Source organism: Anomalospiza imberbis, chromosome 2, assembly GCF_031753505.1.
Source record: "Anomalospiza imberbis isolate Cuckoo-Finch-1a 21T00152 chromosome 2, ASM3175350v1, whole genome shotgun sequence".
Lineage (NCBI taxonomy): Eukaryota > Metazoa > Chordata > Aves > Passeriformes > Viduidae > Anomalospiza > Anomalospiza imberbis.
Genome location: NC_089682.1, coordinates 76,458,852 through 76,480,452, shown reverse-complemented (window position 1 = coordinate 76,480,452; position 21,601 = coordinate 76,458,852). Strand labels below are relative to the sequence as shown.

Sequence of the window (21,601 nt, the reverse complement as noted above, 5' to 3'; positions counted from 1 at the left end):
GAGGAAGACAACCACATCATCTCCTGACAGGATTGCACAGGCCAGGGGTGTGACACAGATGCTGTCCCCATCCACGTGAGCTCCCTGTGACGGATGCCCACACCAGAGCCCTAGCTCAGAGCTCTCCCACCATGCTGCCCAAGCTGTAGCACTGGTGTGGACGGCCTCGCAAGGCCAACCCAGCAGGGTTCTGCAGGCTACAGGGTCTCCAATGCTGGCAGGCACACCTGGACAGCCCATGGTCACTGCCCAGGGCTGGGGCTACCCCTGCTTTGCAGTGCTGGGCTGGAGCTGCTGTGAAAACCGCTGTTGGGCAGAGGCTGTGGAAAGCCACAGGAGGGCATTCAGGCAGCTGCAGTGCTAGAGTTGAAGGTGGTGAAGTTTTGGCATGGACAGGATGGAGCTGGTGTGGCTGTACATGATGCTGATCCACGTGCAGCACGTCGCTGCTGTGACCTGGCTGTAAGTATGCTTTGTGCTTGTATTGTTGTTAGAAAGCCACCTAGAGAGGTGCTGTCTCCAAAGAAAATAGGGTCAGAACAGGGTGGAAGAAGGAATCTGGGTAACCAAAAAGCAGAAGGGACATCTCTGGGAGCATGGACGGAGAGCGATTGTAAGGCTGAAGAGGTGCAGACCAGAATGGGCAGCAAGAATGTCCAATTCACAGACAACATGGCCACAGCCCCTTCCCTGCCCCATTTCTGCTCTAAGATATGGCTAGAGAGGGTTAGTCCTGCAGAGGTAAGGCCCCAGCTCTAGCCCATCTGCAACTGAACCTCTCCCCTGCCCCACAGGTCCCTGGCCAAGCAGACTTCCCTGCAGGCAGTCCTGCGGGACCCCAGGGGCTGTGATGGCCTGACGGGGATGGAGAAGAGCAGGTCCATGTTTGCTGGCAGCAAGTGGAAGCCATGGAGGCGAGGCACAGAGCTGGCTGTCCTCGAGTGCCAGCGCCAGTTTCAGTCTTGCCACTGGAACTGCTCCACCCTGCAGAGACTGCAGGCCTTCGGCAAGGCCACCATCCAAGGTCAGCGAGGGCAGGCTTGGCATGGTGTCCCTCCAGTATGCCCACTGTCCCCTTGACACATCAGCCTTTCCTGGGCTAGTGTGCAAGGGTTGCACTGGACTCATCCCCAGAGTGGCCAGCGCCTTCTTCCACGTGCTAACCTGTCAGCACAGAGCAAACTGAACCGAATGCTCTCACACACATTAGCATTCTGAAGAAACTTCTTCCCATTTGGCCAGATTTGGCTTTTTGGTCTCATAGGACCATCCTGGGTACCAGCTCTGCAGACTGGTAAATTTTTCCCCGACCCTGCCAACCACCCTGCCACAGAGCCATGACACTTACTGACTCCCAGCCTTGGGAGCAGCTACACTGGGTGAACATCCTGACATGTATTTCTCCCGAGCAGTCTCCATCTGAAGGCATCCTTCCTGCATGCAGTGACAGTCTCTTTTCCCACAGTGTGCCCCAAAAGTGCCTTTGCCCTCTGCAGACTGGTGCCATTTCTTGTCCTGCTGCAGGCACATGGGAATCTGCTTTCATCCATGCCATCTCCGGTGCCGGCACTGCTTTTGCTGTGAGCCGTGCCTGCAGCCGGGGGGAGCTGCACAAGTGTGGCTGCGACATAAAGGTCCGAGGAGTCACCCCTGAAGGTGAAGGAAGAAGCGGGTGGCAGGGAGCAGGTGGCAGAGGGGAAGGTTCATGGGGGAGACAGACCAGGAAAGGAGACGCTTTCATTCTCCACAGGTCTTTGGGAGAAAGACCTTTGCCCCAAAAGGCACTTCAGGGCAGCCAGGTGCTCCCAGAGGAGTCTGCAGCCTGCTGCCTTTCCTAACCCAGCACTGCACTGATTACCCTGAGCTGGCTCCTGCCTGTGTGGAGGGGGGTTCCAGCCTCCCCTGCTCACTTCTGTGCAGTCTCCTTTTCCGCACAGATCCCAGCTATGATTCAGGAAATAATTTACTCTGTTCTGTTCTGAAGGGCTTCCCTGCCCCTCCAGCTTCTCTTCAATAAAGACAGACATCTGCAGGGGCTGCAGTCCGATCTGGTCCCTTGAACATATTCCGCCTCTGGCCAGATCTGTTCCCCTCCCCACAGCCCCGCAGCTCAGAACAGCTGCCTGTCCCTCTCTCTGCCTCAGGGGTTTATCTCACAGACCCAAACCATCTTGTTTTCCACAGAGTGGATCTCCTTCTCTTCATATTGGCTTGGCTTAAAAAGACACTTTTGCCCCTTCATCGTCTCCTCCACTGTCCCCGATATCCAGCCCCATGGGCGGATTTCTGGGAGCACAGCAGCACAAGGGAGGAGTTGGGAAGGGTGTCCCTGGTCAGGCTGGCAGCTGCCTCCTGCTCTGCAGGCTCTCCCGGCCCACATGAAGGTGGAGTGCGAGTGCCGAGGCGCGTTCCTGCGGGAAGGTCATGCCTCCCTTCCGCCACGTGGACACGTCCTCAAGGAGAAGTCTGAGGGGGCGACAGAGGTTTACCCGAAGCGGGTCGGTTCCCGCCAGCTCCTGCTGCCCAGGAGCCCTCGCTGCAAGCCCTTCACGCCTCACGACCTGGTCTACCTGCGGGCCAGCCCGGACTTCTGCGGCCGGGACCCCGGGCACGGCATCTTCGGCACCTCGGGCCGCCAGTGCGAGCGGAGCCCGCCGGCCGCGGGCCGCTGCGAGCTGCTGTGCTGGGCAGGGCCTTCGGCACGGCCCGGGCCGAGCTGGCGGAGCGCTGCAGCTGCAAGTTCCGCTGGTGCTGCTCCGTCCAGGCCCAGCAGCGCCGGCACCTCGCGGAGCTGCACGGGCGCCGCTGAGGGACGGCAGAACCCAGGGCGCCCTCAGCTCCTGCGTGCTCCCCACGCAGCACCCTCCCGCCAGCCGCGGTGGGCTGTCGTGGTTTGAATTGTTTTTCCAGGTGGAGGGTTGGAGGACACAGGCCATATAAAGCAGTAAACTTGAGGAAAAACCCAGCCGCAGTGGAAAGCAAAGTGTGCACCAAAGGTTCTTGCTCATGTGCTGCGTTTGGGACCTGGAGAGTCCCTGTTCTCTGGTCCCTCCCCTTTCCCTGGATATGCAAGAAATGCCTTTTCCAGTGCTCAGCTGTTCCTTTGGCTGGAGAAATGTTTCCAAGAGGAGTTCCAGCAGCTGCCACAGTGAGGCTCCCCTCATTCAGTCTGATCTCAGTGCCAGGGAATGTTATGGAACAAGTTACCCTAAGTGCAATCACACAGCACTACCAGGGAATCGGCCCTAGCCAGGACGGAGTCATAAAAGGCAGGTTCTGCTTGACCAGCCTGGTCTCTTTTATGACCAGGTGACCTGCCTAGGGATGAGGGAAAGGCTGTGCATGTTATCTTCTACCTGGACTTCAGTAAAGCTTTTGACACCATTTCCCACAGCATTCTCCTGGGGAAGCTGGCAGCCCACGGCCTGAGCAGGTGCATTCTTTGCTGGACTAAAAACTGGCTGTGTGGCCGGGCCCAGAGAGTGGTGGTGGACAGAGTTATATCCAGCCGGTCACCAGTGGGGCTCCCCAGGGCTCCGTACTGGGGCCAGTACTGTGTAAAAACTTTATCGATGATCTGGATGAGGGGATCGAGGATAAGGTCCTGGACAACATCAGGGTGAAAGTGTTGGTGTGCTGGAGGGCAGGAAGGCTCTGCAGAGGGATCTGGACAGGCTGGATTGATGGCTGAGGCCATTGTGTGAGGTTCAATAAGGCCAAGTGCCAGGTCCTGCTCTTGAGCCACAACAACCCCAGGCAGCACCACAGGCTGGGGGCAGAGTGGCTGGGAAGCTGCCCAGAGGAAAAGGACCTGGGGGTGCTGGTGACAGCAGCTGAACATGAGCCAGCTGTGCTCAGGTGGCTGAGAAGGCCAGTGGCACCTACCTGGATCAGCAATAGTGTGGCCAGCAGGACCAGGGCAGGGATTGTCTTCTTGTATTCTGCACAGGTGAGGCCACACCTCAAGTGCTGGGTCCAGTTCTGGGCTCTTCACTGCCAGAAAGACACTGAGGTGCTGGAGTGTGTCCAGAGAAGGACAACAAAGCCTGGGAAGGGTCTGGAGTGGCAAAATGAGCTGGGGTTGTTTAGCCTGGAGAAAAGGAGGCTCAGGGGAGCCCTGATCACTCTCCACAACTCCCTGAAAGGAGGCTGCAGCCAGGTGGAAGTTGGTCTCTTCTCCCAGGCAACCAGTGACAGGACAAGAGGAAGTGGCTCCAGTCTGTGCCAGGGGAGGTTCAGGTGGATATTAGGAAAAAAATTTCTTCACTGAAAGGGTGGTCAGGCATTGGAACAGGCTCCCCAGAGAAGTGGTGGAATCACCACCCCTGGAAGTATTCAAAAAACAAGTGGTTGTGGCACTTTGTGGTATGGTTTAGAGGGCATGGTGGTATTTGGTCAAAGGCCTTGACTATCTTGAAGGTCTTTACAAACTTTAATCATTTTTTGATTGCTTCCTGGAGAGGCTGTGGACCCTCTCTTGCCACAGCTGTACCTCCTTGTCTCCCTCTCTCACACTCAGCACCCGGTAGGTCTTCTTATGCTTGCATTCCACACGAACCACCTGCAAGGAGAGCCTGGGTTCGTAGGGGTGGTACCACTGCCCACCCTTCCCCAAGGAAAGAAACCTCCATGGTGGATGGCACCTGGAGGCTGGGACACCAGGAGGAAGAGGGGAGGACCAGCTGAATTGACAGCTGAACTGTGTGTTTGCTAGGATACAGGCCAGTACTCTGTCCTGCTCTGGTGATCTGGGGTTTTGTTACTGCTTAGCAGGTGGGGGAGATCCTGCCCTTCAGGGATATACGGGGATATCATCCCTCACATTGTCTGTGCAAACCCCACCCAGCAATGACGCCCCAGTTGTGCTTGGGCCACTCTTTGTTTCCCCACCTCCCCCAAACACACCCAATTCTGTCCTCCTAGAAGGAAAAGCAGTGGGCCAGTAAGTCCAGCAGGGGCTTGGGGCTGGCTGTGGAGGGGCCAGCCATGGAAGAGCAGGCTGTGCAAAAGGCAGCGTAGCTGCTTCTCACCCTCTCGTTGTAGATGCTCTTCAGGAGGCACTGGTAGCTCTTGAACATGCAGTAGTTGGGATGCTGAACTCCGCTCGAGTCACAGATCTGGTGACAGGGGAATGAAGGTCAGAGAAAGAAGAGGAGAAGGAGGGATGGGAACATCCATTGATGGTCACCCACCTTTCCCAAGCCATCCATATCTGGGAAGGTGTCATACTCTGCCTTCAGCCAGAGGGTCACAGCAGGGTCCTTACAGCCATAGATGGCCATCCGGCTGCACCAGTACTCCATCCTCATCCCTCTCAAAAAGTCCACGTTGTAGTCCTCCAGGGTCTGTGAGGACCTGGACTGCAAAGGGGTGGGATAAAATGAGCCATGCTTCTTCCTTCCCTTCCCCAGCTCCCAGTCCACGCTCCTCCTGAGAGAGCAGCAGGACACAGAGCTCGCTCGGTACCTTGCCCTCTGTGTGCCCGTGCTGGGCTGAGATGTCAGGGTTGATGTAGGTGGAGAAGCTGCCCGAGTCGCAGAGAACGCGGTTCAGGGTCTCGATGTTCTGGCACTGCTCCCTCTTCAGCGAGCAGAACGCACAGTCAGGACACAGGTCCACGTGGTGCCGCCCAAGGCTGTCACATACCTGGGGTGGATCCAGCGGGGAATCAGGGGGAAAAAGGAGACTGAGAACCTCCCCAAAGAGGAGGCTGAGGAGTTCCCATATTCCTGGCTTGGAGCCTGCCTCCCTGGTCACCCAGGTCAGCTTCTCTCAGGAGGTGGCCTGCACACAGTGGGGGCCAGAGGTGGACACTGGTGTCCTTACTGAGTCTCCGAACCCAAGGACTCTTTTTTCCATCTCCTTCCAGGCCATGGTGAGCATCGATGAGAGGCAATTACCCTCCAGCACTGCGTAGCACAGGACCAGCACTGCCTCATCGTTCTGCAGGGCTAGAAGGCTTACAGAGAAAAGGAAGGAGGGAGTCATCTCATTCCTTGCCACAAAGTGAATAGATTCATCTTTAGTTAGAAAGTGAAAACAACCCCAAAACAAAGTAAAAAATCCCTTCCCAAAGATACCTTGGACTCTTGGCTAAACTGCACAGAGGAACAAGGCTCTCTGCAGGGTCTGCACATGCCTGTGTGACACAGAGGCTACAGGGGGTTGCTGTGCATTTGGGGGCATGTGAGAGGGACTGGATGAGGAGCACAGCCCAGGGCCCCTGCAGCAGCTGCTGCCTAATTTCATCCATCTGAGTGCACAGTGAGGAGATGTTTGTTAGATGTCTGCTGAGTGTTGAACGTTGGGCAGCCCCATTTGGGTCTGGTGGATGTCACATATTAAGTCTCCCTCCCAAGTATTTGACAGAAATGGGAAAAAAACTTATTAACCATGAATTTACTGTTCATCCAAGCTGACATGGGTAGCTAAAAGTAGAAAATGTAAGGACAATGGGATCAGAGCAATGAGAATATTTGGCATCTCTTAGGAACAATGGAATTTGTAAACATGGTACAGAACTGTTAGCAGACAGGGATGGTTGGTTTCAATCATCATCAATGATGCAGAAGAGGTAAACATGCTCATTAGATATTTGCCTCTTGTGTCTGGAAACAAAGCCAGTGATAAATAAACAAACTTTGATCTGACAGAGAGTAAAGAAGAGCAGCAACTGCTTGTGTTAAAATGCTCTTAAAATCCATGCACGGGCTAACATGTACGGACAAGTTTTCCTGAGAATATCTGAAACTTTTAGGAGATCTTCAGATTAACATTAAAAAAAAAAATTAAGAAGAGGTAGAGAAGGAAGGTCATGAAGATGAGATTTCCTAAGGCCTGGAAAACTTTCACCTAGAGGTAGAAGCTAGAAAAGCATCACTCAGCTGAGCAAAGACACCAGTGGGTTCTCACTCAGTCAGTCAGCCCTTCTACCAAGGAGGGCTTCAGCTGGAAAGCTCTCCTTGTCAGCAGGTGGAAGAGTAATGACTTTTGGTGACTGGAATTTGGGGTGAGATCCATTGAAACCAGAAGAAAACTACATCTTCCTGACACCAAGGGTATTTAGCATGGGAACAGCTGATGGGTGCTTCCTCCACACCTCAGAGACTTCAAAAAGATACCCCAAACTTCTGTTAGGAGAGGAGTCTGTGGCTCAACCACATAGCACTGTAGTTTTCTTTGGGGCTCACCAGACATGTCTTCATGTCCTGTGCTGAGCAGGAAGGCCAAGGTGCAGGGTCAGGGCAATTCCTATGTTAAAAGTGATGAGCTTCACAGAAAACTGAGTTGTGCCACAGTGCCTAAGTTTACCAAGAAATTCTGCCGTGCTCTCTGTCACATCCTTTCCCCCCTCTATCTCTGCTCTCCATCTCTGCTGTAAGGTTTTCTAGCCTCACAGTTGCAAATTTATGATCTTATTTACCACCTCTGGGTGAGTGTAACAGTACTGCTGCTGGCTCTCTCCACTCGTTGACACGCTGCTGAGCTGTTTGTGGATGCACAGAGGCTTCACCATGCTTCAGGGTAAGAGATGGGTCTATCTAAAGTGATTTCCTAATGCAAATCCCTCCCCAGCTTAGTACCTCTGCATGTTATTGTCCTAACCACTGCCCTGGAAAAAGCCTAACAGATACTGTGAGGCAAAAATCCAAAGGGAATGTGGAAAAAAACCAAACCAAGATTAAGAATAATCTGTAGGCCGAGATCAGTAATTGATCCAAGGCAAAAGAGAAAACTTCAGGTAACAGCTTATCATACTTCAGCATCTCAGGATGTGGAAGGACACACAGAGCCTGCTTCAGTGGTATCTCTGAAGAGTGCTGGTGAGCAGCATTTGCCTCTCCCGCCACGTAATGACAAGGATTTGGGCCATTAGCTTTCGGCTGCTGAGCCTTCCTGATACTGGCTGGCTGAGGTGCAGTGAGCACCTGAGGCGAGCAGAAAAGAAGATAAGGAGCAAACAGCAGCCTTCCAGCACCTGGTAAATTCTGATTTAGGGGGGTTGCTGCAGGAAACTAAAACCAGTTATGAAAAAGCCACTCTTAACAGCTTCAGAAAGAGGAGAAAAGATCTTTGACTGCATGCCAGGGCTGGTTATGGGTGATGATAATTTAAAAAAACCCTTTTTTTTCCCTGGGGATGGTATTTTTAATGAAGGGTCTGGCCTTAAAATGAAAGCCTCTGGGGTTGAAGTAGATAAGCACCACAAGGACTGTTTGGAGTAGTAAAGCAGGAGGAGGAGGAGGGGGGGTCACTAGGAGTGTGTGTATCTCTCACTGCACGTAAGTATCTCAAGGATGGATGCCAAGAGGATGGTGCCAGACTCTTTTCAGTGGTTCCTGGCCACAGGATGAGGAGCAGTGGCCATAACCTAAACCACGAAAAGTTCCACCTCAACAGCAGGAAGAACTTCTTTACATTGAGGGTGGCAGAGCACTGGAACAGGCTGTCCAGGGAGGTCATGGAGTCTCCCTCTCCAGACAATTAAATCCCACGTGGACATGTTCCTGTGTCACCTGCTCCAGGTGACCCTTCCTTGGCAAGGGATTGGACAGAATGATCTCCAACCCTAGCAGTTCTGGGATTCTGAGAGGGCTCGGAGCAGCCTTGCTGGGGAAGCTGGGCTCACATGAACCACAGGTGAGCATCCACCTATGAATACCAACAGAATAAGATCTGGATCTGGGACAGCCGTGATGCTGAAAGGGGTGCAGGGGTTGTAGCTGGCGAATGACACAACACTGGGAATCTCTGGGGAAAAGGGCAAATGCAATTCTTCGGCAAACACAAAAGCAGGGAAGGGAGGCTGATGTCCTTCCATGTACTCAAATGCTGAATCCCATCACTGGGTAGTGCACCCAGAGCTGGAACAAGGGGGTATTTCCAAGGGACTCTGAAAGTTGCTGCAGAAAATGAGAGTTGCACGGGCTTTGTAAGGTAAGGGCTACGGAGCTCTCTTGAGCTTATTTCAAAACTGAATCATGGTTTAGAGGTAACTCTGAGGAGAGTAAATTCTAGGACATAAGGCAGAAAACACAATAATCTGGTCTGGTAGATTCACTGCTACCAGAAAGACCACAGGAAAGTGCTGCAGATTTTTCTTGTGTTACTACACTTGCCCTGTGTCCCTCTAAAGATCACAGCTGGCTTCATCAGGCACTATGAAAACTGGAATAGCTGCCAGAGCAGCTGCCACAAGCCACAGGGGACGAATAAGAAGGATGGATGTCCTGCTGGGCGTAAGACCCTAGGGAAGACACGCAGCTCTGGGATCTGTGCCTATCACAGCCCTGCCCACCTTGTGTTAAACCAGATGCTTCATGGCACCTGTGCACAACGACCAGTCCCACCCAGCACTGCTCCTCTTGCTGGAATGGAAATGCCTCCAGGCATTTTGCCCCTTTTTTAGGTCATGCTTTGAAGTCCCTCTGAGAGGAGGCGGGATGTGGCGAGCTGCGGCGAGCTGCAAAGCCGACAGGCGCGGTCTATCTCGCCTTTTTATCCTTCAATGGGGGTTTAAGCTTTGCTTAGCATGATTGATGGGGCTCGGCTGCCAGCTACAGACACACAGTCAGCATTAGTGTCTTTGAGGAACTCTGCAGCAGAACAGCGAGTGTCATCTGCCATCACAGCAGTCCCCCAGTAATCCCAATAGAACTCAATCACAGCAAGGCTCAGTTTCAGAGGAAGGGAGAACGAAATCCTCAATGAAACACCATTTTGCCTGAGAGCACATACAGCAGGAAAACTTTTTCCAGGCTGTGAAAGCCTCCTATGATATTAGGAAGGAGGATGACATATGTTAAAGGCTTGCAAGAAGACAGTTATGGCTTTAACAACACGATGCAATTCATCTTTACGTGCAGAAGTGGAATCTCTGGCTGCGCTGTGGCAGTGGTGTGCAGCGTGTTCAAGAGAAACCACAGATGTGCAATGAGGCATGCTTACAGGAGCATCACTGGCCAGCAAGAGTGTGAAACCAAAATGACTTCTCCATGAAAACCACATCTAGATGCCTTTTTTTTTTTTTTTCTCTTGGTAAGCAAAATAATATTTGCATGTCAGTCAAAGTAAATGGTCCTCAGCCACAAGGTACCAAAGGATCAAAAAGTGAATTTGAGTGAAAGCATAATATCCTTTTGCAGGTCTTTTCTCTGTCACCAGCCCCCCAGGTACCTGAGGACAGAGGCAAACAGATCCTGGCAGACCAGCTGAGAAGAGCTCAACATGCTCCTTGAGCTCCTAATGCATCCATAGGCCAGAGGAGCTGAGGAGTGTGTGTGAAAGGGTTGCAGCAAGCTGGCCTGGTGCAGGGCCCCGTGATGAACTGCCGTGATGCTGCCTCCAAAACCAGAATGGGGAACCAACAACACCCTAGGAAGAGCTGTGCACACATCCAGAGTGCAGAGAGGTGCACGTGCTCGAGGAGAAGTAGTGGCCCTGCACAGCTTTGTGCTCCTGACTCTTTCCTAGCCCAGGGCTGCTGTAGCTGTAGCTCCCCTTGGGTGAGGACAGAGCACTCCTAGGAGGGTTCCTCAGGGCACTTTAAAAAGCATCTTTAAGATGTACTTTAAGAAACATTTGCTTTGCTTTGCACACTGAGAGGCAAGGAGCACAAGTGAGACACATCCCGAGGACCTCTGTTTGCAAGGACACCGTTTCTGCACATCACCCAGACATGTGTTTGGAGGAGGGTGAGTGCAGAGGTGATTGCATAGGGCAGATGGCCACAGAGTGGGGAAACACAGGCATGGCACAAAGCCCTGCCTGCAGCTCAGGCCCAGACTAAACTCACTTTGCTCGGGATGCAAGGACAGTGCCATTTTCAGGCACTAACAGTGCTGGATCACCCTCTCCCTGCTCAATTTGTGCTGGAACGAGGGCTCCCCAGGTAAATTCCTGCTCTGGATGGGACAGCTTGCTCCAGAACACTTGCCCACACTCACCAGCTGCTCTGAGCAGGGACATGGATGCCCTGGGGCTGCTGTCTAGTGTGCACGAGGACAGCCCTGCACGGGTGGTGTGTGGTACCCAGAAAGAGCAGACTTCCCCTCACCTGCCTCGGGGAGGAATTTCCTGCTCTGATGTGTGTCCTGGGCCCGAGTTGGTGAAATTCCAAGAGGAGCCTTTGATGTCCAAGGATGCATCCAAGGAGAGGGCCGAATGGATCAGCTGCCAGATGCTTTTTTTCAGGCTTTGGTCGTCTGGGGACTCCGTCCTGGAAGGTGAGGTGGCAGCCCAGAGATTTGGTGTCCTGTTCTTCTGCCAGGGTGTGGGCACCTTTGGCGTGGCTGGGGGGTGCTTCGTCGGCCACGGTTTCTGAGCTAACAGTGCAGGAGAGAATTTGAGAAGGTCTGCCACATTGTCCTGCAGCAGGGCATCAGCAGGTGACAGAACAGCCTGCTTCTGAGCGGTGAGACAGAGGGATGGAGCGGCCCAGGGCGGCTTTTGGAGGCCAGACAGAAAGCTGCAGAGGTGCAGAGCAGCTACAGGAGACCAGCAGGTGAGCAGGGGTGCCCAGCACAGCTCGGTGCAGCCATACCTTGTGTGGCAGGGGAGCCTCTGCCCTCTGCCGAGGAGTTCATGGTGCTGGATGGCTCCATCGGGAAAGGGCTTGTTAGAGACCCGCTCGAACATGGGACTCGCTGAGTGGAGGAGAGAGGGAGAAACACAACTCTCACTGTGTTATCTTCCCTTCCTCCTCACCCTTCCATTTCCCAGGAGAAGCTTCCCCCCACCCATCCCACAGCCCACTCCTCACTTTGATGAAGAACTGCTGTTTGAGGCAGCGGTACTGGGCAAACTGGCAGAAGGTCTGGAACTGCACCACCTCTGGAAATTCAGAGCAGACTGGCCCTAGAGACAGAGATGTGGGATTGAGGCAGGTCTGGGTACACCAAGAGATGGGGACCCTCTGGGGTGGCAGCTCGTGGATGCAGGGAAAGTCCAAGCTGTGTGCCCCAAGGTGGAGATCACAGCCTTGGGCTGTTAGAGCTCCCAATTCCAGGCACCACATCCTTTTTCCCTCCAGCCCCCTGAGGGTTTCACTTTGTCCTTCTGCCCTTTTTCACACAGTTATCTTCCCTATGACAGAGACACAAACTTCCTGTTTCCAGGATGTGATGCTTCTGTTATTAGTCCTTGCTGGGTTTAAAAAAAGACAAAAAAGGCAAGTAGTGATATAATAGGTTAAAAAGATGACCAGACCGGGCCTGGGAGCACCAGAGAATCAGAGAATGGTTTGGTTTGGAAGGGTCCTTATTTATCATCAAGTTCCAAGTCCCTGCCATGGACAGGGACCCCTTCCACAGGTCCAGGTTGTTCAAAGACCCATCCAGCCTGGTCTTGTTGGGTCAGGGATGGGGCTGCGACAGCTTCTCCAGGCAGATGGCTCCAGAGGAGACAAATTCTTCAGGGCAATGTAATTTGACATTGATTCCAGCCTTGCAGGGGATGGAGGAAGGTCCATATGGCCAGGATGCTGCTGGCAAAACCTGTACACACATAAACTGCATTCTTGACCAGCACTGCCAGCACGCTGACTCTAGAGTTGCAGCGATTGCAGTGATTGCAGGAAAGCCAAGGGTGTGCAGGAGAGCAGAAAACCCTGAAGAATTGGGTGATCTTGTGCTCCCTCTGCTCTAGGAGTGCATGGCCTGGCTGGCACAGCCAGACCTCTGAGAACAGGGCAAGTGCTGGGTGAGAGGGAGGGCATTAGCAGTGGAATTGCACTGCCCTTCTGATACTGCTCATGGACCATCTTTTACCCTGAGCTCACTTCTTGTGCTGAGCAAACAGCTGTGCCATCAAAAGTAGAATTTCAGATATACACCAGGATCCCAGCCCAGAATAACGCCCAGCTTGTAGGGAAAACTGCAGAACCCCACCCCATCCCTTGTTTAAAGCTCAAGGTATCGTAGGGAGCACTCCAGATCCTCACACTGTCCTTTGTTTAAAGCACGGGGTGACTGCCTTTCTCAGCACCACACCTGAATGGGCACAGTTAACGCTCTTGGATATCTGGGTGTAGACAGCAGTGCCATAGCTCTGTGAGGACAGCAGAGGCTAAACATGAGAGGGCACACACTCTGCCACATCTGTTCCACCTCTCAGCCCGGCTGAAACGTGCCAAAATAGCTCCCAAAGTGGGAAAAAAGGTAACACAAAGGAGAATAAATTCTGCTGGATATGTGTGTTAGGCTGAGGGATGGGAGAAAAGAAGGTGAAGAGGACAGCCTGCAAAACTGTCCCATCTTCTGGCATTTCCAGATGCTTTTGTTCTTGACAACTGAGTCTCTGAAGGCAGCAGCAGCGGGAGTGTGGCTGGACATGACAAAGAGCAGTGCTGGGGAATTGGGCACTACGAGGAGAGGAACCAGGGACAGACCCTGGGTGCGCAAAGCACCAGGGCATAGTGGATTGCAGGTGCCCAAAAGGGAGTGAGGAGCACAGGACCCATCCCTGGGTCTGGTGATGTGGGGTGGGACTCGTTCCCCCAACACAGCTGCAGAAACCAGCAAGAAATAGTTGCCCTCAAGCTGCAGTCCAAATAAGCACAGTTGGCTGATCATTCAGCTCATTGACGTTCATATCTAAATATAAAGACATATTTTTTTATGAGAAAATTGCTCCTATTTTTTTTTCCTCTGAAGAAAAATACAACAGAAGTAGTCCCAAGTTTTTCAGCTGCACAGATATAATTATACCACTTAAATTCTCTGATGCAGGGGTGCAGGGAAAATATGACTGCAGAGATCTGAAGGGTGCTGTTGCTATGGTGCTTTCTGAACTGGGATGTTTCTTGGCTCCTGAAATGTTAAACACTTTAAAAGGCAGCTTATCATCTCAAGTTTTCTTAAAGACCTATGAGAGCCCATGAACCAAGATGCTGCATTAACCCTCAGATGAAGTTGGAAGGAGCTGGTAAGAGATGAGGAGCTACACTGAGCTTGAGAAAACTGTGGCTACTTTTTCCTCCTGCCACGCCACCAACAGAGATGGGGAGAAAGGAAGGGCCACTGAACTGGCTGTGGCTTTTTGTGACCTGTAAAGAGAGTCTGGGACAGCTGTGCTTGCTCAGCTGGGTGAAGAGGAGGAGTCATAGCAGCCCACAAGGGCTTGAAGGAAACCTACAAGTGGACAAACCCTTTTTGGTGGTGCCAGACAACACATGGAGGGCGGGGGGGAAACCATGCAAATTCCTGCTTAGGAGGTTAGGCCTGGCCTTTGGGAAAAGGTTTTTTTTTCTCCAGGAAAGTGGTGCAGCACTGAAAGAGACGCTCAGAGAGGCCACAAAAGCCAGTGCGCTCTAGTTCTGCCAGTGTCTGCTCCAAGCTACTCTTTGGGCCACAGAGCCCAAACCAACCCATCCCATTCCCACAGTCTTGTGGCATTTTGAGGCAGAGAAAGAGCCACACTGCTCTAGCTAGGTCTGCGTCTCCTCTGAGTCTGGGGGAGGGCGATGCCCTTACCTTCGGGGACTTCTCCATGGTTCTCCGCCTGGTCCAAGTGCAGGATGCTGTGGCTGAGGCAGCCGTACGCCTGGCGCAGCAGGCAGAACATGTTCGCCTGCCAGGGCGGGTGCAGCCTCGCGAAGAACTGCTCGTACTCCCTGTCCGACAGCGGGCTGCCCGGGACAGGCGGCACCGGCGGAGCGACAGCAGCCGTCGGCAAGGTCAGCACGCCTGCGGGACAAACGCACGTGTGATGGGATGGGCTGTCCACGACGGGGACAAGCGGGTGGAGATGAAGGAGCAGCTGGCAGGTTGGCCTGCTCCAGTCTGCTGGCACAGAGTGCTGGGACAAACACTTCAGATGCTGGCCTGAAGTCTCCCTGCATCACCCCTGCCTTCAGGCTGCTCGGGTAACTGGGAGCCCCAGGGAAAAGGGGGAAAAAAGAATGAAAAGGAAGGAAAAACACAAAAAAACTCAGATTTTATTGTGAGCTTGGTTTGGATTGGGGGGAAGTGTTTTGATTTTGGTTTTGTTGTTTCTTTTTTTTTTTCTTTTTTTTTTTTCTTTTTTTTTGTGTGTGTGTGTGTGTGTATGTGTGTGTGTGTTTGGGTTTTTTTGGGGGGGATTGTTGATCTGCTTTTTTATTTTTCCCCTCAAAAGCCCCAGCCTGCAGAGGCACCCGTAATGGTGGTGACTCCTCTGCCCCCTGCACCATGCTATGGGCACGTCCCTGTCCAAGGGGACATCCCTCCATCTCCTCCCTCCCCTCTTTGCCTCCGGCTGGGCCCCCTCTCCTGCTGCCTCCACACCATCCTCTGTCCCCCGCCCTAAGTCCCCTGCAAGAGTCTCCAGGTGCCGCGGGGCGAGCAGAGCTGGGGCTGACATGGCCTGTGGGCCAGCTGGGGCGGTCTTGTGAGCGGCGGGGGTGGGGCGGCAGCAGAAGAAAGGCTCCATGCCCAGGCTCTGAGGTGGCTCGGCAAGGACGGGCACTTACTCAGTAGCCAGAGGAGCCACTTTGTGTCTGCCGCACGCTTCAGCATCATGGAGCTGCTCGGTGGACAGGCGGGAGTCACGCACGCACCGAGCAGGCAGATGCGGGCAGTCCCAGCGCTCGGGTTCTGCCCTTGGCAACGGTGGAACCATTCCCGGGCCGTGGCCCCGCAGCCAGGACCGGACAGCGGTGCCACGCTGGAGCTGGGGAGGGGCGGCCGGCAGCCGGGGCTGCGGGACCTGGCCACTCGCAGGGAGGGGACACGCCAGGCTCATGGGGACAAGGAGGAGCGGGACCAAGCTGGGAGCTTCTCCCTCTGTTTGGGGACACGGTGGTGGCTGGGAACGACCCACAACAGCGTTTGAGGCCTGGCCGGGCTAGCCTGAAGCTGAGGGTACCCCAAAAGTGGCACCTGTAGGGTACCTTAAACCCCAAATTGTTTTATGTGGGGGAAAGAAGGCAACATCTGTTCATCTGCAGGGGTTTGAGAAGTACCCCACGCCTTCCCAGGAGTGTCCCAGCACCTGCTTGCTTCAGGGTGTGGTGGGAAGCTGGCTTGATCTCTCTCTGTGTGGTGGACACACTCCTTTCTGAACTCCCGGGGAGTCGAGGGAGCACCAGCCGGTCTTCCTCTGCACAGGGGCCCTGAGCAACTCTCTGTGCACAGAAAAGCCTTCCCAGGAAAAAGCAGGAAGGCTGCTGCCGGCAAAAAGGGTTTAGGGACCACCAGCGCAGAAGTGCCCAGAGTCCTAAGGACTGACTTTGATGGAGACCCACACCCCTGCCCTTTTCTTAATGCCGAGACACCCGAAGTGCAGGGCACGGACACAGCAACCCGCGGATCGCAGCCAGCGCGGTGCCTCCCAGAGCTGGGCACCTTCTGATGCCACAGGGAAAGCCAGCCAGCACGGGCGAGCAGCTGGCAGGAAAACGCTTGGCACAGCAGCTCCGGGAAGTGCAGGCATAAGCCGAAGTCAGGCTGGCACAGCAGTTCCCGCCTGTCACCCCTGGCTCTGCGGAGCGGCACCGGCGGAGCCAGGGAGGAGCTGCGGGCAAAGCGGGCAAAGTTTTCAGCCGCGCTGCAGGATTCTGCTGCAGGAGCCGCTTCTGCCGCAAGTCCCGGGAGGTTCCAGTGGCTCTGCTGTGTGGAACAGCTGCAGAGCGCGCTGCGGATGCTCCGGCTTCGGCTGCAAGGCAGGCACATCGCCTGCCAGTGCCTTGTGGCCATTCGGGCTATCAAGGTGAAAGCTCAAATCGCTCCAGCTACGCAGTCTGTTAGAAAGGTGTGTGCTGTCAGCACGTAGCTCTGCGGGGCCTGGCAGGAGACGAGCTGTGATTTGCTCTAAGATGTCTTGTTGGAAAGTAGTGTTTCTGAGAAGCTTGAAGCCTGACCATTTGAAAACAGCACTCTGAACTTCGAATGTTTTTGCAGCTCTTTAGAAAAACAATGATCAGGAGAGTTTTTCCAGCTAGCTCTTGCTACCTATATTAAAACAGGTAGCACTGCTGGAGCTTGCATATTTTGGCAGTTCCTAGTCTTCCATTACTTAGCTTGAGACATATAGCTTATTTGCTGATTTTAGACAATTGCAGGGCCTTCAGCTCCCTAACTCTGTTAATCACCTCCACTTCTCTGCAACGAAAGAGCCAAGGCTGAGCTGTCACCTTGACTAAGCAGCTTCCCAGAGAAGTTCAGTGCTGACCTGACTGGCTGATGGAAATATGGGACTAAGGAAAGCACGCTGATGTAGCATGCCACAGAATCATAGAATCATAGAATCATAGAATGGTTTGGGTTGGAAGGCACCTTAAAGATCATCTCATTTCAACACCTCTGCCACAGGCATGGACACCTCCCTCTAGACCAGATTGCTCAGGGCCCCATCCAAGCTGGCCCTGAACACTGCCAGGGATGGGGCACCCAAAACTTCTCTGGGCAATGGCACACAGTGTTATTGATATCTGGCCGGTGCTGGTTACACTGCCTGTGTCTTCATGTGCCAGCAAGAGATTTATTTTCCTGAGAACAGGAAACAAGAATGAATGCAAAAGAAGGGGGACCTGTCAGAGGCGTGTCCCTTGGCTGGTGCTCTGGTAGCAGTGCCTGTGGGGAGCTGCTGTTTATTTGGAAAGGTGGCCACGGATGTGAGGACATGTTGGCTACTCAGCACTTCTCATGCACTGTGGCATGTCCTGGACTTGGTTCAGGTTGTCAGAATCCTTCAGAAAACTCAAAGTCCACAAGTGGACTCTACAGAAGCCAGTGAGTCTCTGGCATGCACCCAGCAGGGTTGGGAGGCTGCGAGAGCAGGAGGCACTGCTGTGCTGTTTGATGAGGTGTGTGCCAGCTGCATTTCAAGTCTTTGCAAAACCAAAGTCATCTCTGGGGGAGGGAAGAGGAGAGGAGGAACAGTAACTTGTACATGATGCATCAGTGCTGCAGGCTGATGAAAGTCTACTCCCTACTGCTGCATCAAGCAATTATAGTTGTCAGCAATGTGGAGCACGGGGGTGATGTTAATTCCGGTATTTTCTGATTTCTGAGGGTTCACTTGGCACCTTTAAGGCTGCACCCTCGATGACACATTACAAGCCGTGTAATTTTTGCAGTGAAGCAGATTTGCACCCTTGTTTTCAAGGCTGCCACACAACAGAGTTTCCTGCAGCCAGTGTTCCTGTGCCAGCTGGAACCTGGCAGGCTGAGGGACACAGCTGTAATCCCCAGGCCTAAGAGTGCCTGAGCCAGGAGCAGGGACATGTAACAGCAGGACAAGAACTTGCTGGAGTGATGTTTTCCATGTTGCTATCCAGTTGCATGTCAACCCTGAGCTTTGTAAGAGCCTGTCTGGTTTGTGAGGGACCACTCTTCAGCAGATGAGCTCCTCTTCCTTGTTGTTGTCTCAAATACTTTGGCTATTTCTCAGTATTTTCCATGCTGCATGTTCCGCCACAAACACCACCAGCAGCAGCAATGACTGAAAACCTCTTGGAAACTCCAGGACCGTGGCTCACAGACCTTGTGTCAGCACAGTGAGTTAAACTGGGGGGTTTGGGGCAGGGAGAGGATGTCTGGTCAGCTGAAAACCCCATAAAGATGGAGGCCACAAAGATTAGGTGTGAATTCCAATGACTTGTCAAGCAGCATCCCCAGAAAGCATGTGTCTTAAATAATTTGAAATGTGAGCAGAGATGATAGAAAAATGCTTCCAAACCCAGGTGTATGTGTGTTGCTATAAATTAAACAGCAGGCTGCTTAGGGAGGAGCCATGAGCAGTTCTGCTTGTGTCCATTTTGGGGTGGTCTCAGGAAGGGGTCGACAGAGCCCCCGAGACACGCCAGGTTCACTGCATTCCTTGCAGTGCACCAGAGGAAGGTGTGATACCTCCATTCCCTAAATGAGTGGGTAGAGAAGGGGGACGCTCGCTCTGTTCACACGAGGAGTTGGACAGTCCTGAGGAGCCTCTCAGCAGAGGGGACAGCCCTGCCCAGAGGCCTCAGAGCCATCACTCAGCAGACAAGCAAAGACCCCCTTCCCGTTCAGCACTGACTCTTCCAAACTCTTCTCCAAGATCCCAGTGCTGGACACCTTCACCCTGTGGGAAGCGCTCTAGGCACCAGCCCATGCAGAGCAGGGCACAGGAGCCCATCTGCACAGACAAAAGCACCTGGGAGTGTTCTGATTCAAACCAAAATTCTCTGAATTGCTGACTTTATTCACAGGTTAAATCATCTTCATTCCGCATTTGTACTTTATTTCAGAAGTGGGTTTACTGTCGTTGGCTGAGACCTATGCGAATATGCTGATAAATATAGACTTTACATTAAAATTGGCACTCTTTTTAACCTGGTAGATATGTTAATCTATTCACATTTGTACAAGCACCGCAGAGTTATAACGTGCATTAATTCAAATACTTAATTTACATTTTATTTTGTTAGGAAATAGTGAATGAAGCATTTTTTACTTGACATTTAGAAAATGGAATATTTAATTGATTGCAAAAACAGCATTTAAAAATGGTTTGTTGAATTATTAATACAAACTGAAATGGAGTGGATGCATAAAAGCCTGCTTGAACAAACTGCTGTAGCCTTTTCAGGCAGGTTTGTTTCATGCAAGAACAACCTGATCCAACCACAATTTTATCCTTAATGTGAGCAGGGGCTTAGACTACAAAGCTCCAGAGAGGCTTTTTCCCGCCTCAGTCTTTCTGTGGTGAGTAAATGGGTTCTTCCAATGACTGCGTCATTCAGGCTTTCAGAACGAGGAAATGTCAAGGTCTCACACTTCTTTTCCTTGCTTGTTGGCAATGTGTAAAAAATAATTCCTTTCACACTCCCAGTTGGGGTTTCAGTTTTGAATTAGTTGTTTCTTCAGTGGCAGCAACCCAGCCCACTGAAATTAAATTGCACACCTGCACAAACAGACTGAAGTGGACACCTTGCTGAACATTTCAATCACACCAAGATGTAGGAGTTTGGTGTTTGTCACAGCTTTGCCTGTCCTTAAGCCTTGGGCACAAATGTGGTTTTTTAAAAACTAACACTCCTAGTTTCTTTTATGTATTCAGAAAAAAATAAACATAAATTAGCATAAATTAATCAAGATGTTTGACTATTTTTATAAATGAAATTCAATTTATTGGATAAAAACAGCTTTATTTCTTCTGACAGTGTAACTAATAGGAAGCAGAGTTGGAGAGACTTCCTTCAGTTGTCTTTGGAAAGAAAGGTAGGACATTTAATTTCCTTCTATTAGTCTTTAACTCTTTCAGTGCTGCAGTCTCCCTTGCCTACAGCCAGATCTTTAGAGCAGATCAGGCCACTCAGGCTCTCAATGTCTTCTTCACATTGGCAGGGAGAAAGTAGGGCTGTGGTTGATTACAAAAAGCAGAACAGTGCAGAATTTTTCAAACCAGGCAGGTCTGGGAGGAGATGGGCTTATTTTCAGTCTGTATGAGCAAGCTGTCTCTTGGGAATGTCTTCCACTGCCAACTTGAGACCTCTGAGCTGATTTGGGCAACGTTTGGATTGAATATACTTGACAGTGAGAGAGTTTCCACCACACAGCTCTGAGTGGTGGTGAGGTGAGTAATACCTTAAGAGTGCTTGAAGAAAGGCTGCGTGTTGCTGAGCTGTGGGGTGAGTTTATTCACAAGCAGGAGAGGAAGGTGGCTCCACTGTTGGAAGGTGACAGTTGTGGCTGAGATGGCTTCCATGCACATGATGCCATGGACGTGGTGGTGGCAGAGCCTGAGGGATAGGAGCCTGAGGAGCACATCTGCTCCTTGAAAAGGGGAATACTTTGCTGAACATCCTCGTCAGCACATTTGCCCAGCTACTCAGGAAAGATGCCCACAGATGGGGCAATCAAACTGGGCAAGATAAATTGGTCATTTGTGTGCAGGACCAATTATTATTAATAAATGGGCTTAACAAGACTGCAAAATTCTTCCCTCTTGTCACGCTCTATGGCTCCAGCCTCCTGAAACTCAGACTTGACTTCACTCATCAACTAGGATATTTCCAATCACTCTAAAAGGGCAATTTCTCCAGCACCATTTTAGAAAGTGTTTATGTTGCACTGACAGCTGTTCCAGGAAATCTGCAAGCTAGCCAGTTCTGTAACAGAGTTCATGATTACTTTAACTGAGTATATCCCTGCTTTAAGCACTTCAATTCTAGGAGAAGTAAACTTCTCAGATCCCATTACCACTACAGTGATCCAGGTAACTATTAACAAGGATCTTAAAAAAATGCAAGTAATTTTTGACAGATTTTTTTGGCAATTTACCATCAAACCGATTTTATTTTGTTGACCTGCATTTCTTGCTTGTTTTAGAGAGAAGCAATTTACTTTCCCGCCGTTCCAGTATTTCACATCTGGACTGTTGTGGCAGCCTTCTTGACATCATTAAGGACCAGAAGACAGCTGGCTCTTTTCCAGCCTCATAGGTTTTCCTAAGCAGTCCGAAGTCTGACAGAGATCAACCCACAGATGCCTCTGGGTGGCTTTCACAGGACGACAAACAACATTTATTGAGGACTGATGATCAAAAAAGTCTTTGCCCCAAGAGGTGCCATTAAAAACCCTTCTTTACTGTTTGCCTAGGAAGTACACCATCCCCATATGACACCAGCACCAACACAGAATAA

General features: G+C 51.9%; 2 protein-coding genes across 2 annotated transcripts; one reads left to right on the top strand and one right to left on the bottom strand.

The window, feature by feature from the left end:
* The first annotated feature begins 397 nt into the window (after positions 1-397).
* Positions 398-2,809, top strand: LOC137468565 (protein Wnt-4-like). The gene is given in 7 exon segments (XM_068180386.1): positions 398-462; positions 795-865; positions 868-910; positions 912-1,024; positions 1,525-1,656; positions 2,185-2,682; positions 2,685-2,809. Coding segments are annotated over 7 exon segments (1,047 nt in total).
* Positions 2,810-4,413: 1,604 nt separating this feature from the next.
* On the bottom strand, positions 4,414-16,649 carry ACRBP (acrosin binding protein). The gene is made up of 10 exons (XM_068180384.1): positions 16,451-16,649; positions 14,472-14,684; positions 11,762-11,856; positions 11,543-11,645; positions 11,057-11,324; positions 5,827-5,959; positions 5,467-5,646; positions 5,193-5,360; positions 5,031-5,117; positions 4,414-4,561 (listed from the first exon to the last, which is right to left on the bottom strand). The coding sequence occupies exons 1-10, from the start codon at positions 16,647-16,649 to the stop codon at positions 4,433-4,435; spliced, it is 1,575 nt and encodes a 524-aa protein (XP_068036485.1). The 3' UTR covers positions 4,414-4,432.
* Positions 16,650-21,601: the final 4,952 nt, after the last annotated feature.

Bases quoted from the DNA above. Each gene is read 5' to 3' on its own strand.
- ACRBP (XM_068180384.1), bottom strand. From the start codon at position 16,649: ATGTGCCTGCCTTGCAGCCGAAGCCGGAGCATCCGCAGCGCGCTCTGC. The intron at 5,118-5,192 runs GTGGGTGACCAT...CCCTGTCACCAG, and splicing joins ATATGGATGGCTTGGGAAAG to ATCTGTGACTCGAGCGGAGT. The intron at 4,562-5,030 runs GTGAGAAGCAGC...CTCTCCTTGCAG, and splicing joins AGAGCATCTACAACGAGAGG to GTGGTTCGTGTGGAATGCAA.